Source organism: Pan paniscus, chromosome 6 (genome assembly GCF_029289425.2).
Source record: "Pan paniscus chromosome 6, NHGRI_mPanPan1-v2.0_pri, whole genome shotgun sequence".
NCBI classification, from domain to species: Eukaryota; Metazoa; Chordata; class Mammalia; order Primates; family Hominidae; genus Pan; species Pan paniscus.
In genome coordinates this window covers 55,466,644-55,489,282 of record NC_073255.2, presented here as the reverse complement: position 1 = coordinate 55,489,282, position 22,639 = coordinate 55,466,644, and the positions used below count along the sequence as shown (strand labels likewise).

The 22,639-nt window shown below is 44.8% G+C and overlaps 1 protein-coding gene across 20 annotated transcripts in view; it reads left to right on the top strand.

Annotated features, from left to right (window-relative positions):
• The window catches only part of GRB10 (growth factor receptor bound protein 10), a 203,055-nt gene extending 180,906 nt beyond the window's left edge, over positions 1-22,149 (top strand). For all 20 annotated transcript variants that reach the window (XM_063606236.1, XM_008962875.6, XM_034964099.3 and 17 more), the window contains 6 exons: positions 5,776-5,853; positions 6,784-6,900; positions 7,820-7,886; positions 8,112-8,199; positions 16,693-16,786; positions 19,119-22,149. In XM_063606236.1, the coding sequence (XP_063462306.1) occupies positions 5,776-5,853; positions 6,784-6,900; positions 7,820-7,886; positions 8,112-8,199; positions 16,693-16,786; positions 19,119-19,265 (591 nt within the window). In that variant the 3' untranslated portion in view covers positions 19,266-22,149. The remainder of the gene's footprint in view (positions 1-5,775; positions 5,854-6,783; positions 6,901-7,819; positions 7,887-8,111; positions 8,200-16,692; positions 16,787-19,118) is intronic.
• The last annotated feature ends 490 nt before the right edge of the window (positions 22,150-22,639 follow it).

The following is a 22,639-nucleotide window of genomic DNA, read 5'->3' as shown; positions in this document are numbered from 1 at the left end:
AGACAGTACCTCCTGACTGTAAGTTCTAAAGGAAATTTATCACGTGGTACTGCATATAGAGTCATGCCCTTGACAGCAATTTCATGCCAATTGCCAGAGTGATTTCATATGGCTGTTTACTGTAGTCACTTTGGATTTCCCACAGTGTTTCTGTGCACATATACCATATCCCACATGTCTGGAATTAAGTCTACAGAGTCCTTGTGAGTTGTAAGTTAGCTGGCCCAGGTGAGCTTGGCTAAAGTCCAGGGGTCTCCATAGGAGATGTTCGTTTAGTCAACTGGAGCCAATGGATACAATGGTCTAGGGATTTCTTTACAAAAACTCCCAGCCTTCGTTGAACTGTAGTGGCCTTTGAGCTGGTCCGGAGACTCAAGGTGAAGTCAATTAAGGAGATGGAGGAACCGAAGGAAGCATAGCTCAAAACTTTCCTGGAGGTGCTGCAGATCCAATTCTGAATGTGGTCCTGTTGTCCTGTCCACTTGGCAGGTAGCATTTTGCACCCAGTAATCCACAGATTCCAGAGACATTAAGGATACATCCTAGTGCCATTTTTATAGGATGCTGGGGCCCAAACCAGAAGTTCCACAGATTGGCTTCCTGTATCTCTCTCCCAGAACCTTATTTTATGTTTTCACTGATTAAAAAAAGAATTATGGAAATCAAAACTTTACAAATTCATAATGGAAGAGGAAATGTCCATGTTAATACATCATAGATCATAGACCACTCCTGTGTAAGCCGGATTTCAGTGTAAGGGTCATCAGTGGGAACTGGTCACATAGGTGACATAATATCCATTGAGGGCAGTATTCTGCATGGACCTCCAGAAAGAATGAGATTGCTCTTTGTGTCCTGTTGTGGAAAAATTACTAACAATTAAAAAGCAAAGTACAGAACAGTATATAGAGAGAAGGCTACATTTGTGTGAAGGGAACAGGAAAAATTGGAATATTTGTATTTGATGGTATGCTCATGAACATTGTGTGAGCTGCAGGAGAGAAGAAAGAGGTTGCTTAGTAGGGAGAGGAGATGGGAGAGGCAGCTGTGCAGATAGGGGCAGCGGCCAGGGGTGATCTTTTGAAGCTGTCTGTATATGGTTGAAATTTTAATCTGCAAATGAATCATCTGTTTTGGAAAAGGCAAAAAAAAAAAAAAAAAAGGAAATGAAAAAGGAAAGTGGTAGTATACTCCAAGAAGCTATGAATTCTATTACTTTGGGTAATATATAATAAATCCAAGTATCAGGTTCTTAACCACTGTTTCTTGGGTGTCTCTCCTTTGTTGCGCTAACATAACGAGCCACAGGAAAGGATGTGGGCAGAGTGACTAATGCAAAACGAACTGACTTTATTGTTGTCAGTGTTAACAATGATGTGTTACATAATATTAAGATTTTTTTGAGCATTTGCTATGGGCCAGGCATTCTTTATCACTTTACTGTTTGTGACAGCTCAGTGACATGCATATTATCATCCTCATTTTGTGGATGACAAAACTGAGGCCCAAGCTGTAGCTGCCGCGATGTGGCAGAGCAGGGTCGGAGCCCTGACATTCTGGCCCCAGAACCCCTTTCCTCACTACCATGCTTTGCTGCCCTCCCTAGAGCCACCTGGAAGCTGCCATGAGTTCTGAATGCATTCCTCTTGTCCCAGCCACTTTGCAGGGAAGCACTTTGCATCCAGTGATACACAGATTCTAGAGTCATTAAGGATACGTCTTAGGTACTATTCTTATAGGAGGCTGGGGAGCCAGACCTGACAGGAAGGTGGCAGTGATGGCCTCGGGGCCGGTCTCAAGTGGAGTGCGAGTGATGTGTTTCTGCCCCAAATAGCCATAGGATTGTAATGCAATCGAAACGCCATTTGAGTGTTGTCGGCACTGATTCATTGCCCACTATACAGAAATGATAACCGGGATAGAGTTAGGGACAGTGGGGAGGTAACTCTTTATGACTCCAGGGTCTCCATGTTGACATTCATTCTAAAACAAGGCATCCCGTGTGTGTGCTCTGCCTTCCTCCAGAGGAGGACACAGGACGCCGGATCCCCTTTTAGAGGATAAGAGGGTCTGAGGGCTGAAGTTGACAGGGCCCTTTTACCATCTACTATAAACAGCATCTTCATATCAACCATGGAAAGGCAGAGCTGGGTTGTTATTTTGAATTAACCTAGGACCTTCTTACATCTTTACCTACACAGATACACTTTCTTGAAAAAAATGGGTAAATCTTATAACTTGGGTCTACATAGGAGAAAGCTGGCATGGCTTTACTTAGCTTTTCAGAAAGATGCTCTTAGTAGCGCCAGCAGATAATCTTTTGTCTCATTTCTTCCTGTTACATTGTTTGTTAGGTAATTTCTTGGAAGCTATAGGAGCTGTGTGAATAGTATTAAAACTTTGCAACAATTATTTATTGCCATCTTTCCTCCTCCCTCTGTCTTCTAGAAGTCTCTTAATCTACTCTAGAAACTCATGCCCAAGAGGGAGGTCTTGCCTCATCCATGCAAGAGTCCCTAGTACTGATTGCTTTGGTTTTACATGACCTGACGTTGAAAAGGCAATGAACGCAGCATTAAAACTTTGCAACAATTAATTTATTACCATTTAATCTTTTCTGTCTACACACACCCATATATGTAAATATATACATGCAAACGTGAATAAAATAAAATGTGTATGTTATTAGGTACCCAAAATTGAGAATATTTGTATCTTCCTGGTATGTCAATTCTAAGACATTATAAAATATGTTTTATTAGCAATGCTCGTTGCCCCAGAGTCTAATCTGGCACATATTAATTTATTTAATGGTTTTTACCTCAGCTTTGCTTCATTACACAGTTTTTCTTGGACCATCTTTTTTCTACCTTTCTGGGTCCTTATGTTTAAGGAATATCTCTTATAATCACAATGTAACTATTTTACTTTGATAATCTTTATCTTTTAACCAAAATATTTACTGTGATTTAATTGTATTATTTAGTGTGATAATCATATTTGTATTTGAACCTGCCATTTGCAGTTTTTTCCAGGTTGTCCCACCTCTCTTGTATTCCTTTTCTCTTAATTTTTTAGATTTATTAAGTATATTTATGTTTTTCCCTCTATTAACCCAATACGTACATGTACATTTACTATTTTCTCCCGGTTACCCTAGATATCACATCTTTTTTTCTTTTTTTTTTGAGTCAGGGTCTCACCCTGCCTTCCAGGCTGGAGTACAGTGGCATGAGCTCATCTCACTGTAGCCTCAACCTCCCGGGCTCAAACCATCTTCCCACCTCAGCCTCCTGAGTAGCTGGGACTACAGGCATGCACTTCCATGCCCAGCTAATTTTTGTATTTTTTATAGAGACAGGGTTTTGCCATGTTGCCTGGGCTGGTCACAAACTCCTGGACTCAAGCAATCTGCCTGCCTTGGCCTCCCAAAGTACTGGGATTACAGGCGTGAGCCACCGCGCCCGGCCTAACATGCCCCTTGAACTTATTAAAATCTTTTATAATGTAGTACATTTACTGACTGCTTTCAGGCAGGCATGAGGACCTTTCACTCCATTTGCTCCATTGTCCCTTTTGAAGGATTCTTGTCATATATATAAAACCTCTTAAGACATAGTGTTGTTGTTATTGTTTTATATACTCAATTTTAATTTTAATCACCTACATCTTTGCACTTTGATCTTTCCTAAATTTGCATTCTTCTCTCTGGGACTAGGAGACCTCAACTTAGCGGTTCTTTTCATGTGGGCCTGAGAAATTTTCTCACTTTTTGTTTCACTTTCATTCTTGAAGGAACGTTTCACTGGTTATAGGATGCAAGGTTAGCGGTTATTCTCTTCTGCATCTTCCCACTGCATTGTCTTCTGAATCTTATAATTTATGTAAAAAAATTAGTTGTCTGTCTTCCCATTGCTTCTGTGAAAATAATGCATGTTTTCCTCTAGTTGTTTTTGACATTTTCTTTGTGTCTGTTTCTCAGCAATTTTTCCATGATATATGCTCGGAACGGGCTTATTTATCCTACACCCTGAATCTGTAGCTTGACGTCTTTTTGTCAAGTTTGGAAAGTTTTTGTCATTATCTCATCAAATATTTCTCCTGACCTGTTCTCGCTCTTCTCTTGCTGGAGTGCAGTCGTTCCTGTATTAGACCTTTGCATCATGTTCTAGGTATTTTTATCTTAGAAATGAGTATGTGCCATGAGACCTAGAGCCAGAACTGAGCTTAGATCCCATGAAAGAAGAGCTGTCCCACTTGATGAGCTGTCCCACTTGATGACTTCACTTCCTGTTTCTGACTCTTTCTTCTTCTCCACATGGTTGGAATGTGTGATTTGGGTGTGTAGGTTGGGATGCTGGATGTGTATGAGACTTTGCAGGGCCCTGAGTCCTCATTGCCAGGATCAGAAAGTGCAGACTACTGAGCCAATTAGGTGGCAAGCCTCAGCTAGGGAGGGCACTGGGTCTGGAACAGGTCGTGTACGTTCAAAGTCGTGACTGCGGGCAGCTTGCCTCATTCCTCTGTGCTTCAGTTCTGTGCTCTGTAACATGGGGATAATTATAGTGTACAGCTCATAAAATGGAGAGGATTAAATGAAATAACAACATAAAGCACTTAGACACATAGTGTCTTAGACATATTGAGCCCATAGTGGCACTCAATAAGATTACTTGCTCTTGATGTTATTATTATTATGTTTGTCACTGTCCCGCTTATTCCAAAACCAGTCAGCTCTTCCCTCCTGAGGGGCCACAGTAGCAGCAGCACTGAGGCATGCACCATATTGAATGTGAAGTTGAATGATTTGAACTGTGCAGGTCCACTTAGAGATTTTTTTATATATATAAATCTATTATATAAAGTTAAGATTTATCAAAACTGAATGCATGCAAACACAGACTGTATATGGCACCATTTGTAGTCAAGAGATGTAAACAAAGATGCGGATTACCTCAGAACTGCATAAAATTAACTATAGTCCCTGCTGTATTACTCTCATAATTTTGTAGCCACCTCCTGTTGCTAGTACAGTGAACTCAGATGTTGGAAATATCCATTTAGAAACCCACCTTGTGTTGCTAATTATCTCCCCATGAGCGGGTCCTCTCTCCAATAAATTGCATGTTGTAGTAAAAAAATGGGCTCATGTTTCTGGAGTATTTTTCGTTGTGTGTAGTGCAATACAGGAACTTTAAAGAACACCATGGGACCCATGTGAAATGCCACTAGTGAAGCTGGGCGTGCGCCCAAGAACAGAGAAAAGTCACAACATGACAAGAAAAACTTAAATTACTTGATACATACTAGAGATTGAATGGTTGCCCTCCACACCACACAGATAATTCATTGTGTCAACATGTAGACTTACAGAATCGAATGCAGTACAGTCCCATAATTGTATTGTCTCTTACGATTTTCTTAATAACATTTTTTTCTCTAGCTTCCTTATAAAAATATGGTGTAGAATACATATACGAAATATATGTTAATTAACTGTTTATGTTATCATTAAGGCTTCTGGTCAACAGTAGGCTACTAGTAGGTAAGTTTTGGGGGAGTCAAAAGCTATACTCGGATTTTTTATTTCAAGGGGCGTCATTGCTCCTAATCCCTGTGTTGATCAGGGTCAGCGGCACTCAGGCTCCTGGAGGCTGGTACAGGGCATCACTCCCTGTTCCGAACTCAACATTGCCCTTTCCTGCTGTGGCGTTTGTCACATGCCGGGCCTCGGGGCTCCCGGGCCGGTGACTAACTGTGGCTTCTCCTCTCCAGTATGGAATGCTCCTTTACCAGAATTACCGAATCCCTCAGCAGAGGAAGGCCTTGCTGTCCCCGTTCTCGACGCCAGTGGTAAGTAAAGCCAGGAGCTTCAGAAGTCTAGTGCCTTTTCAGCTTCTGCATCACATGTGTTAAGGACGCCTCATTTCACACAGGGTGGGCAAGAGAAGCTCTGGAGAGTGTGTGTGCATTTCAGGGAAGCCAGTATGTCCCACGATGACGTGGGTTTTGTAGTCTCAACAGTGCAACGGCAGGGAGTGAATTCCTCTGCCGTTCTTCTCCCGTCCCTGCATCTCCCCTCAGGGTTGTGTAAGTAGGTGGCTCTCTTTAAGTGCTCAAAAATGGCAGCAACAACTTCTGGCCTTGCGGGGTACTGCCTTTCCTGCCTTTCGCTTTTGTTCCTTAAACCTTGGGACCCATGGGAGCTGTTGACTATTAACGCTGCATTCATTCCCTGGTGAGAATTTAGAGATTGTCATCGTTCCTCTTGTGTTCTGGGCACTCTGTTCTCAAAGGAGCAGAAGCACTTCATCTTCTCAAAATACAGTCCTGAGGCTCCTTCAGCATCTGCCCCTTTGAGATGCCAAATGGTGCCACAGAAAGGGTCCACGAGTTTTCCTGAACCCACGTCCCCGAGGAAATGACTCACTGGGGAGGCCTAGGCTCACCCTGGCTGTTGATTTCTTTGATGTGTTGGAGTGCAGGTCAGGAGCCTGTGAAGGACCACATGGTCCAAATGCTGCGAGTGCCGGGGGCCTCACCAGCAGCCTTTTTAATACTCAGGGAGGACTAGAATGTGTTTCGTTCTTAAGAAAAACTGAAGGGGCCACTGAATTTTCAGCCTGAACCAGTGAATTTCCCACCTGAAACTTGGGGAGTTCAGAGGTAGAAAGCAGGCATTCCCTGCTCCCCTTTCCTGACCGTCTTGATGATAGTTTCACGCCAAGACTCCACTCTGCCTTATTTCCCTGCATTTTAAGAACTGCGGCCTTTCCTTTTCAGCGCAGTGTCTCCGAGAACTCCCTCGTGGCAATGGATTTTTCTGGGCAAACAGGACGCGTGATAGAGAATCCGGCGGAGGCCCAGAGCGCAGCCCTGGAGGAGGGCCACGCCTGGAGGGTAAGGCCCCGGCCCTGGCCAGCCTGGAGGGGCACCCTCGAGGTGGTAGCCCCACCACGTGGTCTTCTCCCAGAGGAACAGCTCTATGCGGGTTGGCAAGAGGGGTGCCATGTTGAGTGGGGTGGCCTCTGAGTTCTCAGCTGCAGGAAGCAGTTGGCCCTTCTAGGCCCCTTCCATGTTCCCAGCACCCAGCCTTTCCCCGCTGTCCCCTGTCCCCTGGGCTTTCATGGAAGGGACAGGAGAGGAACAGAGTTCTCTGCCCTCCGTGGCTCCTATGCAGAACTGTTCTGCTGATGAACTGGCAGTGGCTGTCTGTGGAGTGCACAGAGCCCGGGCCTGAGTGGGGCCAGCAGGTGCTCACATCAAGGTCTGCTACTAACAGCCTGAAGGCCTTGGGCCACTCCCTCACCCCTGAGGCTTAGGTTCTTAATCTCCAGGTGGGAAGACTATCACTCAGCTTCTAAGTCCTGAGACTTAAAGGCCATGTGCAAAGCAGGAGCCTGGACTCTGGCATTTTCTGTACTTCAGCCTCAGGGGATGGGAAAAAGAAGGAAGTCCCAAGCACGGGGAGTCCAGTGCCCAGTGTTTTGAGAACTGCGTGAGTTTAATAGAAAGGCTTGTGTGTTTCTCCTGCGATTTACCAGGATGTTCATGGCATTTTCATCGTATGTCTTCAGTGTGAGAAATAAGCATGTCTACTTCGATACTGGGGCTACTAGAGATATTTCAGGGTGTTCTTAACAACTGGGAACCCTGAGCTCTTTGTTCTCAGGGGTCAGTGGGGTCTTCAGATGGGGCAAGGTCCCTTGTGAGCCCAGTCAAGCACCCCACCCAGTGGCCTGCCATGAGCTTGGACATATTGGGTGACTTGGTGTGTCTGTCTGCTGTCCTCGGTGCTAATGTGGGATTTCTTTTGCAGAAGCGAAGCACACGGATGAACATCCTAGGTAGCCAAAGTCCCCTCCACCCTTCTACCCTAAGTACAGGTAAACAGGGCACATTGCCTGATGTTTTTGTTCATAAAGAAAATCAAACAGCACCCCCCTCCACTCCCCCTGAGCCTTACGAATTTGCCTGTGGCCAGAGTGCACCACACAAGCTGTAGCTGGGGGAGTCAGGGGCTCTGAGTTGATCAGAGTTGGTTGTGCTGTCAGGGAAGCCATTCTGCAGAGGCACCACCATCCTACCCTCCTCCTCTCTTCCCCCCACAGTGATTCACAGGACACAGCACTGGTTTCATGGGAGGATCTCCAGGGAGGAATCCCACAGGATCATTAAACAGCAAGGGCTCGTGGATGGGTAAGGAACCACCACTGATAAGAGCTGTCATCTGCTAAGGTTTTATTGTGCTGGGGATCTGTTCTGTTTAATTCCTCAGACATCCTTGCTGGACAGGCAGCAGTTTTGTCCTCATTTTAAAGAGGAGAAAAGGTAGGCTAGAGGTATAAGTGGTACGCAGGGCTTGCCCAGCTAGTAAGGGGCAGAAAGGGATCTAATCCATGTCTGCCCAGACTGTATCTGTAATTATCCTTCACCTCTGTATGAAATCTGAAGAGATGGACAACACAAGTTGTTTTATCTTCATAAGGTAGTGGGCAGATGGAAAAAAAAATGCTTTTGCCTACGCTTTTTGATTGTGTACTATATGAGGTTGGTTTTGCTGAGAACAAATAGCCCCAAACCTTAGTGGCTTAAAACAACAAAAATAAATTACGTATCATTGTTGGTTGAGTGGCCTTTCTCACCTGGGCCAGCTTGGCTGGGGCTGGACAGTCCAGGATAGGTTCACTCGTGTTTGGTTGTTGCTGTGAGCTGTTGCCGTGGCAATGAGTGACTGGGCATGTGTCTGCAGCAGATTACTTGAGGCTCCCAGGCATAGCAAGAGAGGTTAAACCCCACTACACATGCACGAGACTTCTCAAGATTCTCGTACCATCACATTTGCCACCATCACATTGACCAAAGCAAATCCCAAGACCACACTTGAATGACCCTGGGAAGGAGCTAGCCACAGTGTGGATATAGGGACAGGGACATGGGATGCAGTTACCACAGAAGGCCGACACTGCGGAGCCAGCAGTCTTCCAGAAAGAGACACAGGCTGATCATCCTCCCTGATGAAGTAGTTACATCCATGTGGGAGCTGTCCCATGCGGGGTCTGAATACTCAAAATACAGGTTCCTGGAAGCTGCTAAACTCAAAGAATGATTCTTGTGTCCTTCGTTTTACAAAAAGTTTTATTATGGAAATTTTCACATTTACATAAGTGTATAATGAAACCCCACTTCCCCATCACGCAGCTTCAACCTGCTTACTTCACCTCTTCCCTTTCCTACATTCTCCTCCTCCTCCTCTTCATCTCTCTTTTCCCTTTTCTCCTCCTCTTCCTCCTCTTCTATTTTAAAGGAAATTTCAGATATCCTAAATTTTTGCCAGCAAATACATCTCAATGCCTGTCTCTAAAAAAATAAGGACCCTTTTGTTTTGATATAACTGCAATGTTATTACACTTAACTAAATAAATAAGAATTTCTTACTATCATCTAAAAGCTAATCCATGTTCAGATTTCCCCAGTTGTCACCAAAAAAACTCCTTTAAATTAAGTTGAGGTTATTTAAGGCAGGACCCACAAATGGCATTTAGATGCTATACCATATACTTCTGTCTCCTTGGATATAAAATAGTCTTTCTCATCACTCTGTTTTTCTTCTATTTTTTTAAACATCTTTTGTTTGTTAAAGAAGTGGGTCATTTGCTAATAGCATGTTTGTGGTTTATTTTAATAAGTTCCTTTGTCTCCCTGATTCCTGGGGAGTGGTGGTCATGGTGTGATCAGATGCATTTCTTCTGCCTGGTGTCTGCAGGGCAGGTACTGGGTGCTCTACTGCCTGGAGTGGAGGAGGCCTGAAGCCTGGCTGCTGTTTAGTGGTGTCGGGTGAGCAGGGGTTCAAGTGCAGCCAGCTGGAACTTCCCCACCAAGGCTACCGTCCCCATCCACCACATGGTTTTAGCAGCCCTTGGTGAACTTGCCCAGGTTCAGTATTTCATTAGGGGTTCCAAAATCATCATTTTCTAATTCCTTCCTATATGAGCTGAAGTTCTTTCTTGCATTAGATATTTCCTGGAAAAAGTAGGTAAATGCCTGGTTTTCCCCTTTACTTGTCAATTTTTAGAATGAGTTTGTGTTCTCCCACCTTCCACTAGAGGCAAACAAGGGGTGTTTTTGTTGTTAGTTTGTTTGGATTTTGTTTAAACTGTCACTATGAACTTAGATTTTTGTGTTTGATTTATTTCAGTCAAAACCTCTTCTCGACGCTCACTTTGCCCCTCATTGGCCAATGGTTCCTTCAAGTTGCTTCCTGAGTTCTTCTGAGCTAGCATTAATGGTATTTGATTTTGGGGTGACAAGATGTATTAGACTCAAACGATGCATTTCTCACAGGGACCCTGATTCATTCTAATGCAAAATGGTATTTGGAGACTACAATCTTTAGCTCTTTTTAGTAAACAGAGCTAGGACATGGGCTTTTTTAAAACAAAAAATAAATGTTGGGTTCACGTTGATATTGCTAATTCAAATTTGAGATTACAGGATTTTTTACTTCTTTGATTTTGTTGTTTTTTTTCCCTCTGATGATCTCTGTTAATGGCATTAACTTAATTACTTATTACTTTATATTACATAATATAAAATACATACCTGTAATATCTTGAAAATATTAATGCTGATATTAATTCAGTAAGACACCTGAATTGCGTTTTCTTTACAGTCCTTTTAATCCTTAAGGATTAATCCAGGCAGGTTACCTTAAAATACCTTGCCCAAAGTCACTTAAAGTAATTCTTCTCTATGGTTCTGTCACCAAACTGCTGGGTAAATCAGGTTTGTTTGTTTGTTCTCTTTAGTGTTTGCAAGTGGATCTGATTTATTTTCTTTTTGGTTGAATGCTGCTTTGTAAATTGCATAAAACATTTTCATGGTTCCAAAGTCAGATCTATGAAATAAGGCACATGCCCTGTCCACTCAACTCTGCCTCCCAACCCCTACACCTGATAAACAGCTTTTATTAGTGTTTGTTTATCCTTCTGTCATTTCACTGTACAAATACGAGTGAAAAGATTTTGTTTTCTGCCTCTCGTTAAGCAAATGTAGCGTGCCGCAAGTACTGCGCTGCGCAGTTTCCGCAGTCTCTGCATCCCAAGGATCGCTCCACAGCAGCGCATCGCGATGGCCCACATTTCTTTTCCACTCTTGGGTTTTCTTTTATGTACATGGAACATCATTTTTTAAAATGTCCCCTACTGAGGGATGTTCACCATGTTTCCAGGCAAATGTTATGAGACACAGTGCTGCATTGTTTCATAATTTTGCCATGTATCTTTGCCATGAGTCCTGAGAAGTAGGGCTGTGGGGTGGAAGGGCAGGGCCTATGTAATATTGTGAAGTATCACCAGAGTCCCTCAGCAGGCTTACTTCTTCATCTGAGAGTCATGCTGTCAGCCGCATCTCTCATGAAGGAGGCTGACCCTCATTTCATGTATGGAAGGACTTCTTTGTCTTTTGGCAGTTCTGCCCTGTTTACATTTTTTGTCCATTTTTCTAATCAGTTAAGTTGCAGACACTTTTGTTTTTCCCACTCCTAAATCATAAAGGGGTGCATTCATGTTGTCTTGTACTTGGATTCTTTTCCCCCTCTCTCTCCTTCCTTCCCTCTGCTCCTCTTTCCTTCCTTCCTGCTCTCTGCATTCTCCCTTTCTTTCTTTTGTCCTTAGTTGGTTCATTTTTGGTCTTTGTTTGGTTTTGTTTCGATCCCAGATGCACTTGGGTTTATTTATCCTCACTGCTGGGTAGAGTATGGGTCTGATTTTATTTTGTTTCCCATATGGCTTTACAATTGCTCCAAAACTCCTTACTCAAGATGTCAGCTTTATCACAGAGCAGTCTCTCAAAGCATTAGAAGCAACTCCTCCTCTAACTGTAAAACAGTATGTTTCTCCTCTAAAGTTTCTGGCATGCCTGAGGAGAGAAAAGCCTAACACAGAAATTTCTCTTTCTGTGACATTTTTGAGTTAGGGGTATCTGTGTGTTCTGGGGCTTCTAATACAGTGTATACCTGCTTATACCCCTGAACCGCATCAACAGTGGGCCCAGAATGTTCTAGGGGGAACTCTGTTACCCTTGCCGTGTGTGGGAGGCAGCGCAGGCTCACTTCGGGGTAGCGTCACTCTGCTGGAGAATTGGCACTTCCACAGGAGGCTTTATTTGGTGCTGTGGCCACTAAGTGTCCTCCCCAAGGCCAGGGCAGTGAGGACGCCCATCATCCCGAGGCGAAGATGTTTCTGAACCTCGGGGGCAGGCGTGGCAGTCATATGTTTGAAGAAGCTTCCTGAGTGATTCTGGGATAAGGCCCACTCTGTCCACTTTGGATTGAAAGGGCTGCCTTGGGGTGGGGTGGATTGCAGGTCAGCACTGCTGGGCCACCTGAATTGTGTGTCAGCGTTTTGCTTCCCCCAGCCACGTTTGTCTTTCAATTTTTCTTGGATCAGAAACCCAGTTGGCGAGGCTTCCATCTTTCCAGACCTGTAAAGCGATAGAAGCATCACCTCTGTTACCTTCCGTTCCCCAAATCAGCCCGGCTGGTGCCACCCGTCTTATTCTTCAGCAGGCATTCCTCTCCGTCCTCCCTGGAGCCTTCCTCATCTCCAAGGCTGTCATTTCCAGCTCCCGCCTTAGGCTGCTGGAGCGCTAACCACACACAGAAATGCAGATAATGGGATCGATTCAGGCGTTAACACAGGAACAGCTCATCTTCCTCTCAATTCTTGGGTGTAGGGAGGAGGTGTATTTGTATAACAAGGTAAATAATCCATTTCTAATCTTTACTGATCCCTGCAGAGATGATGAAGGCAAGCCAGTTTAAAGAGTTAAACAACAAAGAAAAGAAAACCACCTCGAAAAACAGCACAAGATTCTGGACAGACAGTATAACAACAGCATTTTCCATAGCTTTATTCTCAAACGGTGTATGCAGTTAGAAAGAGACATCAGAGCCTTAAATAAGCCCGTAAAGTATTCCTGAAATCCCAGGATCCAGGCAGCTCCCCTCCCATCCCCGTCCCCACCCATGCAGCTGAGCGTGTGCGTGCGCATACTCGTGCTTTACCAGCCCTGCACTGAATTTGCCGCCTGCTTCCTTCCTGTCTTCCACCCATGCCCATCCCAGAACTGCAGGAGAAGGATCTTTTTAAGGGGAAATCTAGGTCTGTAGTCCTCTCTGCCAAACCATCCCACCCCACCCCCAACACCATGCTTATCCCCCCAGGGCATGTGGATGCCCCCCCCCCGCCACGCCCACACTCATGGTCTAGCCCCACTGGCCTTCCTGCTGTGCCAGGCATCGACCCCTGTGTCATCTGCCTGTGCAGTCCCTCTGTCTGCACTTCATGCCCCTCCACATGTTGGAAGGAAACCTCTTCGGCAAAATTTGAATTCTTTGAAGCTTTCCCTTCTCCCAACCGCAGAAAGAGAGGTGTTATCCCCAGGACTCACATAGCACCCTTGTAAGAGGGATACTTTCACTTTTCGTCTGCTTTTCCTGCTGAACCAGGAACTCCTCCATGACTGGCTGTGTGACCTTGGGGAAGTTGCTTAGCTTCTCTGTGTGTCACTTCCCTTATCATTGTGAAATGAAGATAACAGTATCACCATGAAGATAAATGAGTTACTACATGCATGAAACACTTTGCACGGTGTCTTGCTTGTAAACGTGGTCTAGATTGTACTCTGATCACTGTCGGGTCCTGTCACAAGGGGCTCTTCGTTCATTTATGATGGACTGGTGAGTGCACCATCCCTAGCATCGATTCTTAAGAACTTACCTGGTTCTTGCCACTGTCCATCCTGGGCCGTGTTTACAACTTCTGAGCCTGGTTAATAGTCACTTAATGTGCTTAGCTTCTCACTGGGCATCTTTCCTATAACTGCAGTCCCCTTAGAAATCACTGGATTGTGGCAGTTGGCTGATTGCAGTGATTGTTATTTCAAGCTACCTTGTATTGCGTGTGATCATGCACAAAGCTGTATATACATCAGCCATGGTCTTCTCAGTGGTCCTGTAAGAGAAGAGTTATTCTGGCTGGGTGCAGTAGCTCATGCCTGTAATGCCAGCACTTTGGGAGGCCGAGGCGGGCGGGTCACCTGAGGTCAGGAATTTGAGACCAGCCTGGCTAATACCATGAAACCCCATCTCTACTAAAAATATAAGAATTAGCTGGGTGTGGTGGCGGGCGCCTGTAGTCCCAGCTACTTGGGAGGCTTAGAGGGGAGAATCGCTTGAACCTGGGAGGCGGAGGTTGCAGTGATCTGAGATTGCACCATTGCACTCCAGCCTGGGTGACAAGAGCAAAACTCCGTCTCAAAAAAAAGAGGTGTTGTTCCCCTTCTGCAGATGAAGAAATTGAGGCTGAGAAGAGAAGTTGCCCAAGATGATGAAGCTAATAAGTGACCTATCCAGGATTCCTGCTGATGCCTAAGCCATGCCATTCTCCCCCCATAGCAGTCATCTCAGATAGACAACCTTCAGGCATTCCCTATAAAGCTCAAGCCTTCCAGCAGCCTTGGGACTTCCCAGGGTGAGCCTGCCCCTCTCAGGGGTACACGTCCCTCTCGGGTGAACAGGCCTGGGCCATGCTGCCATTCACTCGTCTGTAGCTTCCCATCTGCAGAAGGAGACAGCAGGTAGTTAACGGCAGAGAAAGGGACGCCCCACATTTTCCTCTAGTTAGAGCTGAAGCTCGGCAAACTTCTGGGTGTCAGAGTAACGATGTTTTATTTGGAATGACATGACTCTGACAAGTCTTTGAGGTGGGCACAGCTGCCCAGCATGCACCAGCGCTTGGGAGAAGAACTGGATCTCCTTGTCTTCTCTCTGGCGGTGCCGCGTGTTCCCCAGTGGGGTCTGAGCTTCCTCACGCCGTCCCATCTGGCCTGACCAAGCCAAACCATGGAATCCCATTCTGATCGGTGTTTCCCAAAGTATATCCTGAAGCACACAAGGCCTGCAAAGTGCTATTTTAGAAAGGGTGGTGGAGGTTTCTACGTAGGTAAGATTGGAAAACTGCTAGACAGTTACCATGAATATTCACATATTTAAGGCTCTGAGAAGTCCTGCAGTAAAATATATTTATTTTACCTTTTCAGCATGGGATTTTCCAGTCTTATTTAACTGCTTTCCATCTTCACATTACAATCTAGACCTGGTGATTTTGCTGATGATTGTAGTTTGGTTTTGGATACATTTAAAGTGAGTTCCTTTTCAGGCCATTTCTTCTTTGTAGCTTTCATTGGATCTTTCTTCGCTTTCTGATGTATAACTATCTTTTCAGCTAACTCCAGATTTTCTCATGTAAGAGCAATGATTTTATGCCTTTTTTGTGCTATTCTAATTTAGGATTAAAAAATAATTTTAAGGTTGTAGAAAGGTTGCAATAGTAATAGGATGAACTATACACACTTCGCCCAGATACCCTTAATAAGATTATGGCACATTTGCCTTATTGTTCTTAGTTATTGTTTTTTCTTCTGAACCGTTTAGGAGTAAGTTGTGGCATGATGTCCCTCTAGTCTGAATTATTACAGTGTAAAATTTCTAAGAACAAGAACTTCTATAACCACAGTACCATTATAAAAACCAGGAAGTTAACATTGATGACGCAGTTCATTGTCTAATCTATACCCTTCTTCCTAATTGCCTCCTTTATAGCAAAAGAACATCTTCATCCTAAATCTTCTCTCCCAGCATGTATTCATAATCTTGACCTGCGTTTCGAGTAGAAGCCAGTTCTTGTAGAGTGTGCCTGGGCTCAGCCTAGGCTCCTCACTCATGGTGAGATTCAGGCTATGCATTTTTGGCAGGAGCACCCCCGAAAAGTGATGTTGTGTCATCTTCAGTACATCGTCTCCGGAGGCCCTCAAGGTCAATTTGTCTCATTGCTAGTGGTAGTAATTTAGACACTTGATGAAGAAGATGCTGTCGGCCGGATTTCTCCACTGTAAAGCTATTATTTTCCCCTTTGTAGTAAATAAGTATTAACAGTACAATACTTTGATGCCATGAAAATACTCTTGTTTCTCATCCACTTTTCATCTGCTGGTTTCAGCATTTGTTGAAGATCCCCCCTCCTTCGTTAATTGTTAGTTACTACAGTAATTGCCAAAGGGTAGTTTTTGAATACATCATGCCTTTATTTATTGGCTGACATTCTCCTCCAAGAAAGATTTTTGCCTTCTCCCGTATTAATTTATTTGCTTGTTTATTTTTAAATAATACTACAGACTCACGGATTCCGATTTCATGGGTTATGATTCATTACTTTTAAAATTCATTTTGATGCCCAGATTTAGTCATCCTGCCTCCTGTGTCTTTTTGACATGTCCTCATTATTCTTTGAGCACTTCTTGATATGCAGGCACAAAATATTCCTTTTCATCCTATAGTTTCCCTGCCCTAACCCTGTAGTCAGGCATATCCCCAAGGAGCCCAGCTTTTTTCCAATGGAGAATGACAATTCAGAATTACCGTCTTGGTGCTTGCCTGGTGTGCTGTTGCCCCTAGAGGCCACTTAAATGCCAAAGCACTGAAGCATTGTGGCTCCAAGCCTGTGTGTGTGTGTGTTTGTGTGTGTGTGTGTGTGTGTGTGTGTGAGAGAGAGAGAGAGAAAGAGAGTGTGTGTGTGTGATTAGTTCCAGATTTTAAAATATTTTAGCAATCAACTATTTTCCCTTCCCCAGGCTTTTTCTCCTCCGTGACAGCCAGAGTAATCCAAAGGCATTTGTACTCACACTGTGTCATCACCAGAAAATTAAAAATTTCCAGATCTTACCTGTAAGTATTGATGTTCTCAGACCAGTCCTTGTGGTTTGTTTTCTGGTTTCATTCTTAATGCAATTTTCAAGTTATAAACCCACAAGACCGGTAAGTATCAGACAGTTTCAAGGCTGCAGTTAAGAAACTTTCAAGAATTTCTTTACAGGTTTGTCTTTTGAAATTAGAAAAACATTTCCCTGGAAATAATCCTGAAAGTGGTGATAGGGTGTTGAGGCCCCCCTTGAGCCTGTGAGCTCTTGGTTGCAGCAGAAAGGGTACTGATGGGGAGGATCAAGGTCGCAGGAAGGGGAGGTGGAGGAGAATTAGCTGAGGGCCCACAGCTGAAAGGGTACTGATGGGAAGGATCAAGGTGACAGGAAGGGGAGGTGGAGGAGAATTAGCTGAGGTCGCAGCAGCCGTGAGCACATGGGTCTGGAAGGCAGGAGTTGTGCAGCAGGATTGCCTGTTGGCTGCTGGAGTCTGAGGAGTCTTGTAATTTGTCCTGGTGTACACCAGGGCTATCCAAGAAGCGTAAGTGGCCTCCGAAAGAGTAATTTTGTTTCTCCTTCCACATGGTCCTTGAATCTAAAGACCATTCTCCCTTTGAACAATTCCAAAAACTTCATTACAGAATACATTAATCAACACTACTTTTTTTGACAAAGCACTTTATGTTTGATTCGCCTGATGTTTACCTCTCACTTCAGTATGCCACAGTTCAATTCTAGTTCATGATTAGAGTGCTAGATCAGTGCCTACAAGAATTCAGTTTAGTTGAGAATACAATACACAAAATTAATAGCTGTTTACATGCTGAATTGATAAATTCTGCAGGTAATGATAATGTTTGTGAAATGCATCCTGTGGAACCCAAACTCTACCAAAAGAGGCTGGCTGGACAGTTTCCTCTCAGAGATTCAATCTGCATGTCAGCAAAGAAAAAGCTCTGAGAAGGCTTAAATTAACTAAACTCACCTGTTTTACACAGTTGAACCTGGAGTTCTTCAGGCTTATCTGACCCCCAGGACTTTGTTATGATCTCAAGAATCGTGTAGTGACTGGCAGCCATGGACCATACAGGATGAGGAGGGTGTCTTGCTTAGCTTTTGTGAGCCAGGGGAAGGCAGTGTGCCACGCACTGTCTTTTCTGTGGCTGCTTGCTTCCTGCTGTGTGCTGACATCCCCACCTTACTCGTGATGAAAATGAGGCTCATGGCTGTCAGTGGCTTTCCCTGCACCGCGCTGGGGTGAGGAACAGAATCTGGGGTTGAGCCCAGCCTTCCCAGCTTCCAGCCAACCTTGTATGCAAATACAGGAATTACTGTCCTAGGGAAAGTGCTGCATAGACGATCCTTTTTGTTCTTCTACTGCATTATATTATTCACACAGTTATAATTCTTTTAGCTCAAAATATAAAATGAAAAGTGATTGACATTTTAGGCTGGATGAGTAAATTAAAAAAAAAAAAGAAAGGGGGCTTTCGTGGTAGGCAGAGTGTGTAATGCCCAAATCCTACAAGTAACAAAAGAACAGCAACTTGGGACTTAGGGCATTAGGTGTGCAGCCTCTGTGTGTGAAAACTGGCTGTGGGATGTGCTGTTAGCTCTAGCAGTGGTTTTAGAGTTACGAAGTGGTTCCAAGCTCATTAATTAGCCAAGCCTTAAAGCTGACCTGTTCCCGCTGAACAACACGACCTCCTTTCAGCAGTGTTTTGCACTGTACTACAGTCATCCAACTGAAAACTCACTGAGTTAAAATAGGTGTTAGGAATATGATTCTCTCTGGGAGATACTGTGGCATTCCCCTGCTTTAATAAAAATAACTGCCCCATATTCAGGGACCTAGGAACGGAATTTACCTGCGTGAGCTTATTAATCCCTCATAGCCACCCAACAGTTGCTGCATCATGGAGCAGAGTAAACCCCTGGGGCCTCAGGAGTTGGCTGAGGTCGTATAGTGAGGACCCAGGTTTGTGCAGTCTTCTCGGGGCATGCTGTGTGCAGTGGGTACTTACAAGTTAACTGGTAAATGTAATTCTCATGAGCTGGGTGAACTGGGGGCAACTTCGAGCCCTTCCCCTTGACCACCTTAGGGAGCAGGGGAGCTAGCTGTCCTCAGCAGCCTCCGCAGCCCACCCAAAGTCTGTCCCTCGCTCAGGGACATGGCAGCCCCCAGCACACATCCTCTGCTCCCCTGTCTTTCCCGCCCCTGGTGTTTTCTAGCCTACCTTGCCCTGTGTGTCCCTCTGGAATCAAATCATGGGCAGATGTAGCTGCTGCTGGCCGTGGGCCCCGTTCTGTTCCCTGAGGTGGCGGCCTCTAACCTGGCAAGTGTTCTTGTGTCTCTCCAGTGCGAGGACGACGGGCAGACGTTCTTCAGCCTAGATGACGGGAACACCAAATTCTCTGACCTGATCCAGCTGGTTGACTTTTACCAGCTGAACAAAGGAGTCCTGCCTTGCAAACTCAAGCACCACTGCATCCGAGTGGCCTTATGACCGCAGATGTCCTCTCGGCTGAAGACTGGAGGAAGTGAACACTGGAGTGAAGAAGCGGTCTGTGCGTTGGTGAAGAACACACATCGATTCTGCACCTGGGGACCCAGAGCGAGATGGGTTCGTTCGGTGCCAGCCGACCAAGATTGACTAGTTTGTTGGACTTAAACGACGATTTGCTGCTGTGAACCCAGCAGGGTCGCCTCCCTCTGCGTCGGCCAAATTGGGGAGGGCATGGAAGATCCAGCGGAAATTTGAAAATAAACTGGAATGATCATCTTGGCTTGGGCCGCTTAGGAACAAGAACCGGAGAGAAGTGATTGGAAATGAACTCTTGCCCTGGAATAATCTTGACAATTAAAACTGATATGTTTACTTTTTTTGTATTGATCACTTTTTTGCACTCCTTCTTTGTTTTCAATATTGTATTCAGCCTATGGTAGGAGGGGGATGTGGCGTTTCAACTCATATAATACAGAAAGAGTTTTGAATGGGCAGATTTCAAACTGAATATGGGTCCCCAAATGTTCCCAGAGGGTCCTCCACACCCTCTGCCGACTACCACGGTGTGGATTCAGCTCCCAAATGACAAACCCAGCCCTTCCCAGTATACTTGAAAAGCTTTCTTGTTAAAATAAAAGGTGTCACTGTGGTAGGCATTTGGCATGTTTTGTGGACTCAGTCAAGCAACCACAGTCTGTTAATCATTTCTCTATGCTCAGATGTCAGATCCTCTTGTTATTAGTGTGTCTTGTTCTGCACAGTGCAGGAGACTTTATTCCTTTGGAAAATTCACTGTTCCACAAATAGCAGGCTGAATGGCCTCGCCTCTAGATTGACGTGGGCCAGCCTCCTTGAGACACACCTGGCACCCGTCATCGGCCAGCGGTGGATGCTGCATAATCCACCTGGGTACTTCAGCCTTGCGTTTCCACAGCCTTCAGCCTGTTCTAGAACGATCACTGCCTTACCCCTGCTGCTGCAGTGGTGTGAGTCGTTTCACGGCTGATGTCCCTCGGGGGATTAAAGGATCTAAAGAGAAAATGGCACCTGGTTGTCTTCGTGCTGTGTCTCATGGGTTTCCATAGTGATAAAGACAAGGAAACGCTGCAGGGGGCACAGGCACAGGCTGATATTTAAAGATCTTTGCTTGCAGCCCTCCGTCCTGCTGAAAACCCCCATAAGCCAGTGAACACAGAGCAGCTAGAGGCTCCTCCTCTGCTGGCTTAGGGTCAGAAGTACCTCACAGTGGTTGTGGACATGGAAGAGTTTTGTCAACACAACACTTTGTCCCCGCTCCGGGAGATGAGTCAGATGGTGGCTTGAGTTGTCACTTGGTCCCCTCCGCCCCTCGGGTGGCCCCCTTTGCCACGTCCCCTTAGCTTAGTGATCAGGTGTGAGAGTGGCCATTTCCTTACCTTTGATCCCTGTAAAGCAGAAAGGACTCCTTTGACAAGCAACAAACTACTGTGGTGAGCAGAATGATTTCCTTTTTCAAGACAACACCTGCCTGGCTTCTATTAATGTGTGCTGGCCACGATATTGCCCCAAATCCGCCCCACTGAAGTGCTCCCTAAGGAACAGCATTTCTCTGCTCCTCAGTCAACCCCCGTAGCCTAGAGCAGTGTCACAAGCTTCAGTAAGGCCAATCAGCTGGAAGTCAGTCTACCGTATAGTAACACTGTATTTCAGTCTACAGACCACACTCTAGTTGTTTTCCATGAAAGGTATACAAATGAAGAATTTTCTAGCAAAACATGTTTTTAACCATCAGTGCTCAATTGCATTTTCTTCCTTTCGCAGCCAGTCAGTCTTTCAAACTATTGACAATAAGATAATTCTCGCGTTCACACCTGGCGGCAGGCTTCACTGTAGGGACGGACATTGCAGTTACACCACGATTCCTTCCTCTTCACTGGCTCGAGGTAAACCCTTTTCAAGGAAAAACAACTCTAGGATGTCTTTTTTCTGTGTACGTAGACCAGTCCCATCAGTGTATAATCTCTCTCTCTCACGCCTCTCTCCAATAGACAGCTTGTATTTGCAGTATTTCATATTTATAAATATGCGTTTATTTAAAAGGAGAACAAAAGCTTGACTCTGATTCACAGTTTTGTATGTAGCTGGTTTGACGTAGTCTTTTGTATTTTCCCTGCCGAAGTGAATTGTTGGAGAATGTAAACCGCCTCCACGTGGCGGCAGACTTCCTAAGGCCCCAGCTCGCTGGCCTCGCGCTGGGCGGCTGGGAATTCCACCTGAGAACAAGTCCCGCAAACCGGGGACGGAAGGACATTTGACTTTTATTTTTGTATTTAATTGACATGAATGTAAAGGGGACAGCTCAGGGTTGTTTTGGAGCCTGTTGACTTTGTATCTCTGCCTGTGATTTTCTTTTCTAAATGAAACTCCATGTAGCAACCAGGACGAAGTTGAGAAGGAAAACGCCAAATGCTTTGGTTATTAGAGTTTAATAGGTAAGCTCTGTTACACTAGGTGTTAGAGTTCCAGAATGTTCTTTTGTTTGCTAAACCTTGAAGAAACATGTGCCTCAGCCTAGATGTTTTGTCTTCTCTTTTCTGCACTTAATACCTGACAGTATGACCGATCTCTGCACCTTTCTGGGGGCGGGCAAGCTGGCGGTAGATTTGTGATGTCACAGTGCAAACTGCAGTGACTGTAAATTGGCCTGGCGTGTATAAACGTTTTCAGGGAATGCAGAAGGTATTAATGAAGAGACAAAACCTTTATTCCATGTGCTTTGCTTCATTCTGTACATAGCTCTTTGGCTCGTGAACCTAATTGTAAACTTTCAGGTATTTTTGTACAAATAAGGGACTGATGTTCTGTTTCTTGTAATTAGAAATAAACATTAATACAGTGTTCTTCATTTTCTATTGCTGGTGATATCTGTTTCTAATTTTAAAACACTGGCCAATCACGAGGTCAGGGGTTCGAGACCAGCCTGACCAATGTGGTGAAACCCCGTCTCTACTAAATATAAAAGTTAGCCAGGCATGGTGGTGCGCACCTGTAATCCCAGCTACTCAGGAGGCTGAGGCAGGAGAATCACTTGAACTTGGGAGGTGGAGGTTGCAGTGAGCCGCGATTGTGCCATTGCACTCCAGCCTGGGTGACAAAGCAAGACTCCTATCAAAACAAAACAAAAAAAAACCCTGGCCTGTCATCCACTAAAAACATTTTGAAATGACTTAGAATATTAAAAACACACTTCTTACCACTAGCTAGACACTATCACAAGGAATCCATAGCTGTTTGGGATGTGTCACACACAAGCTTGCACAGCCCTCGTGAGACACCAGGCTCTTGGCTGCTTAGTGCTCCAAGTTGGTGGCAAGACATTCTCAGCTGGCCTCTCC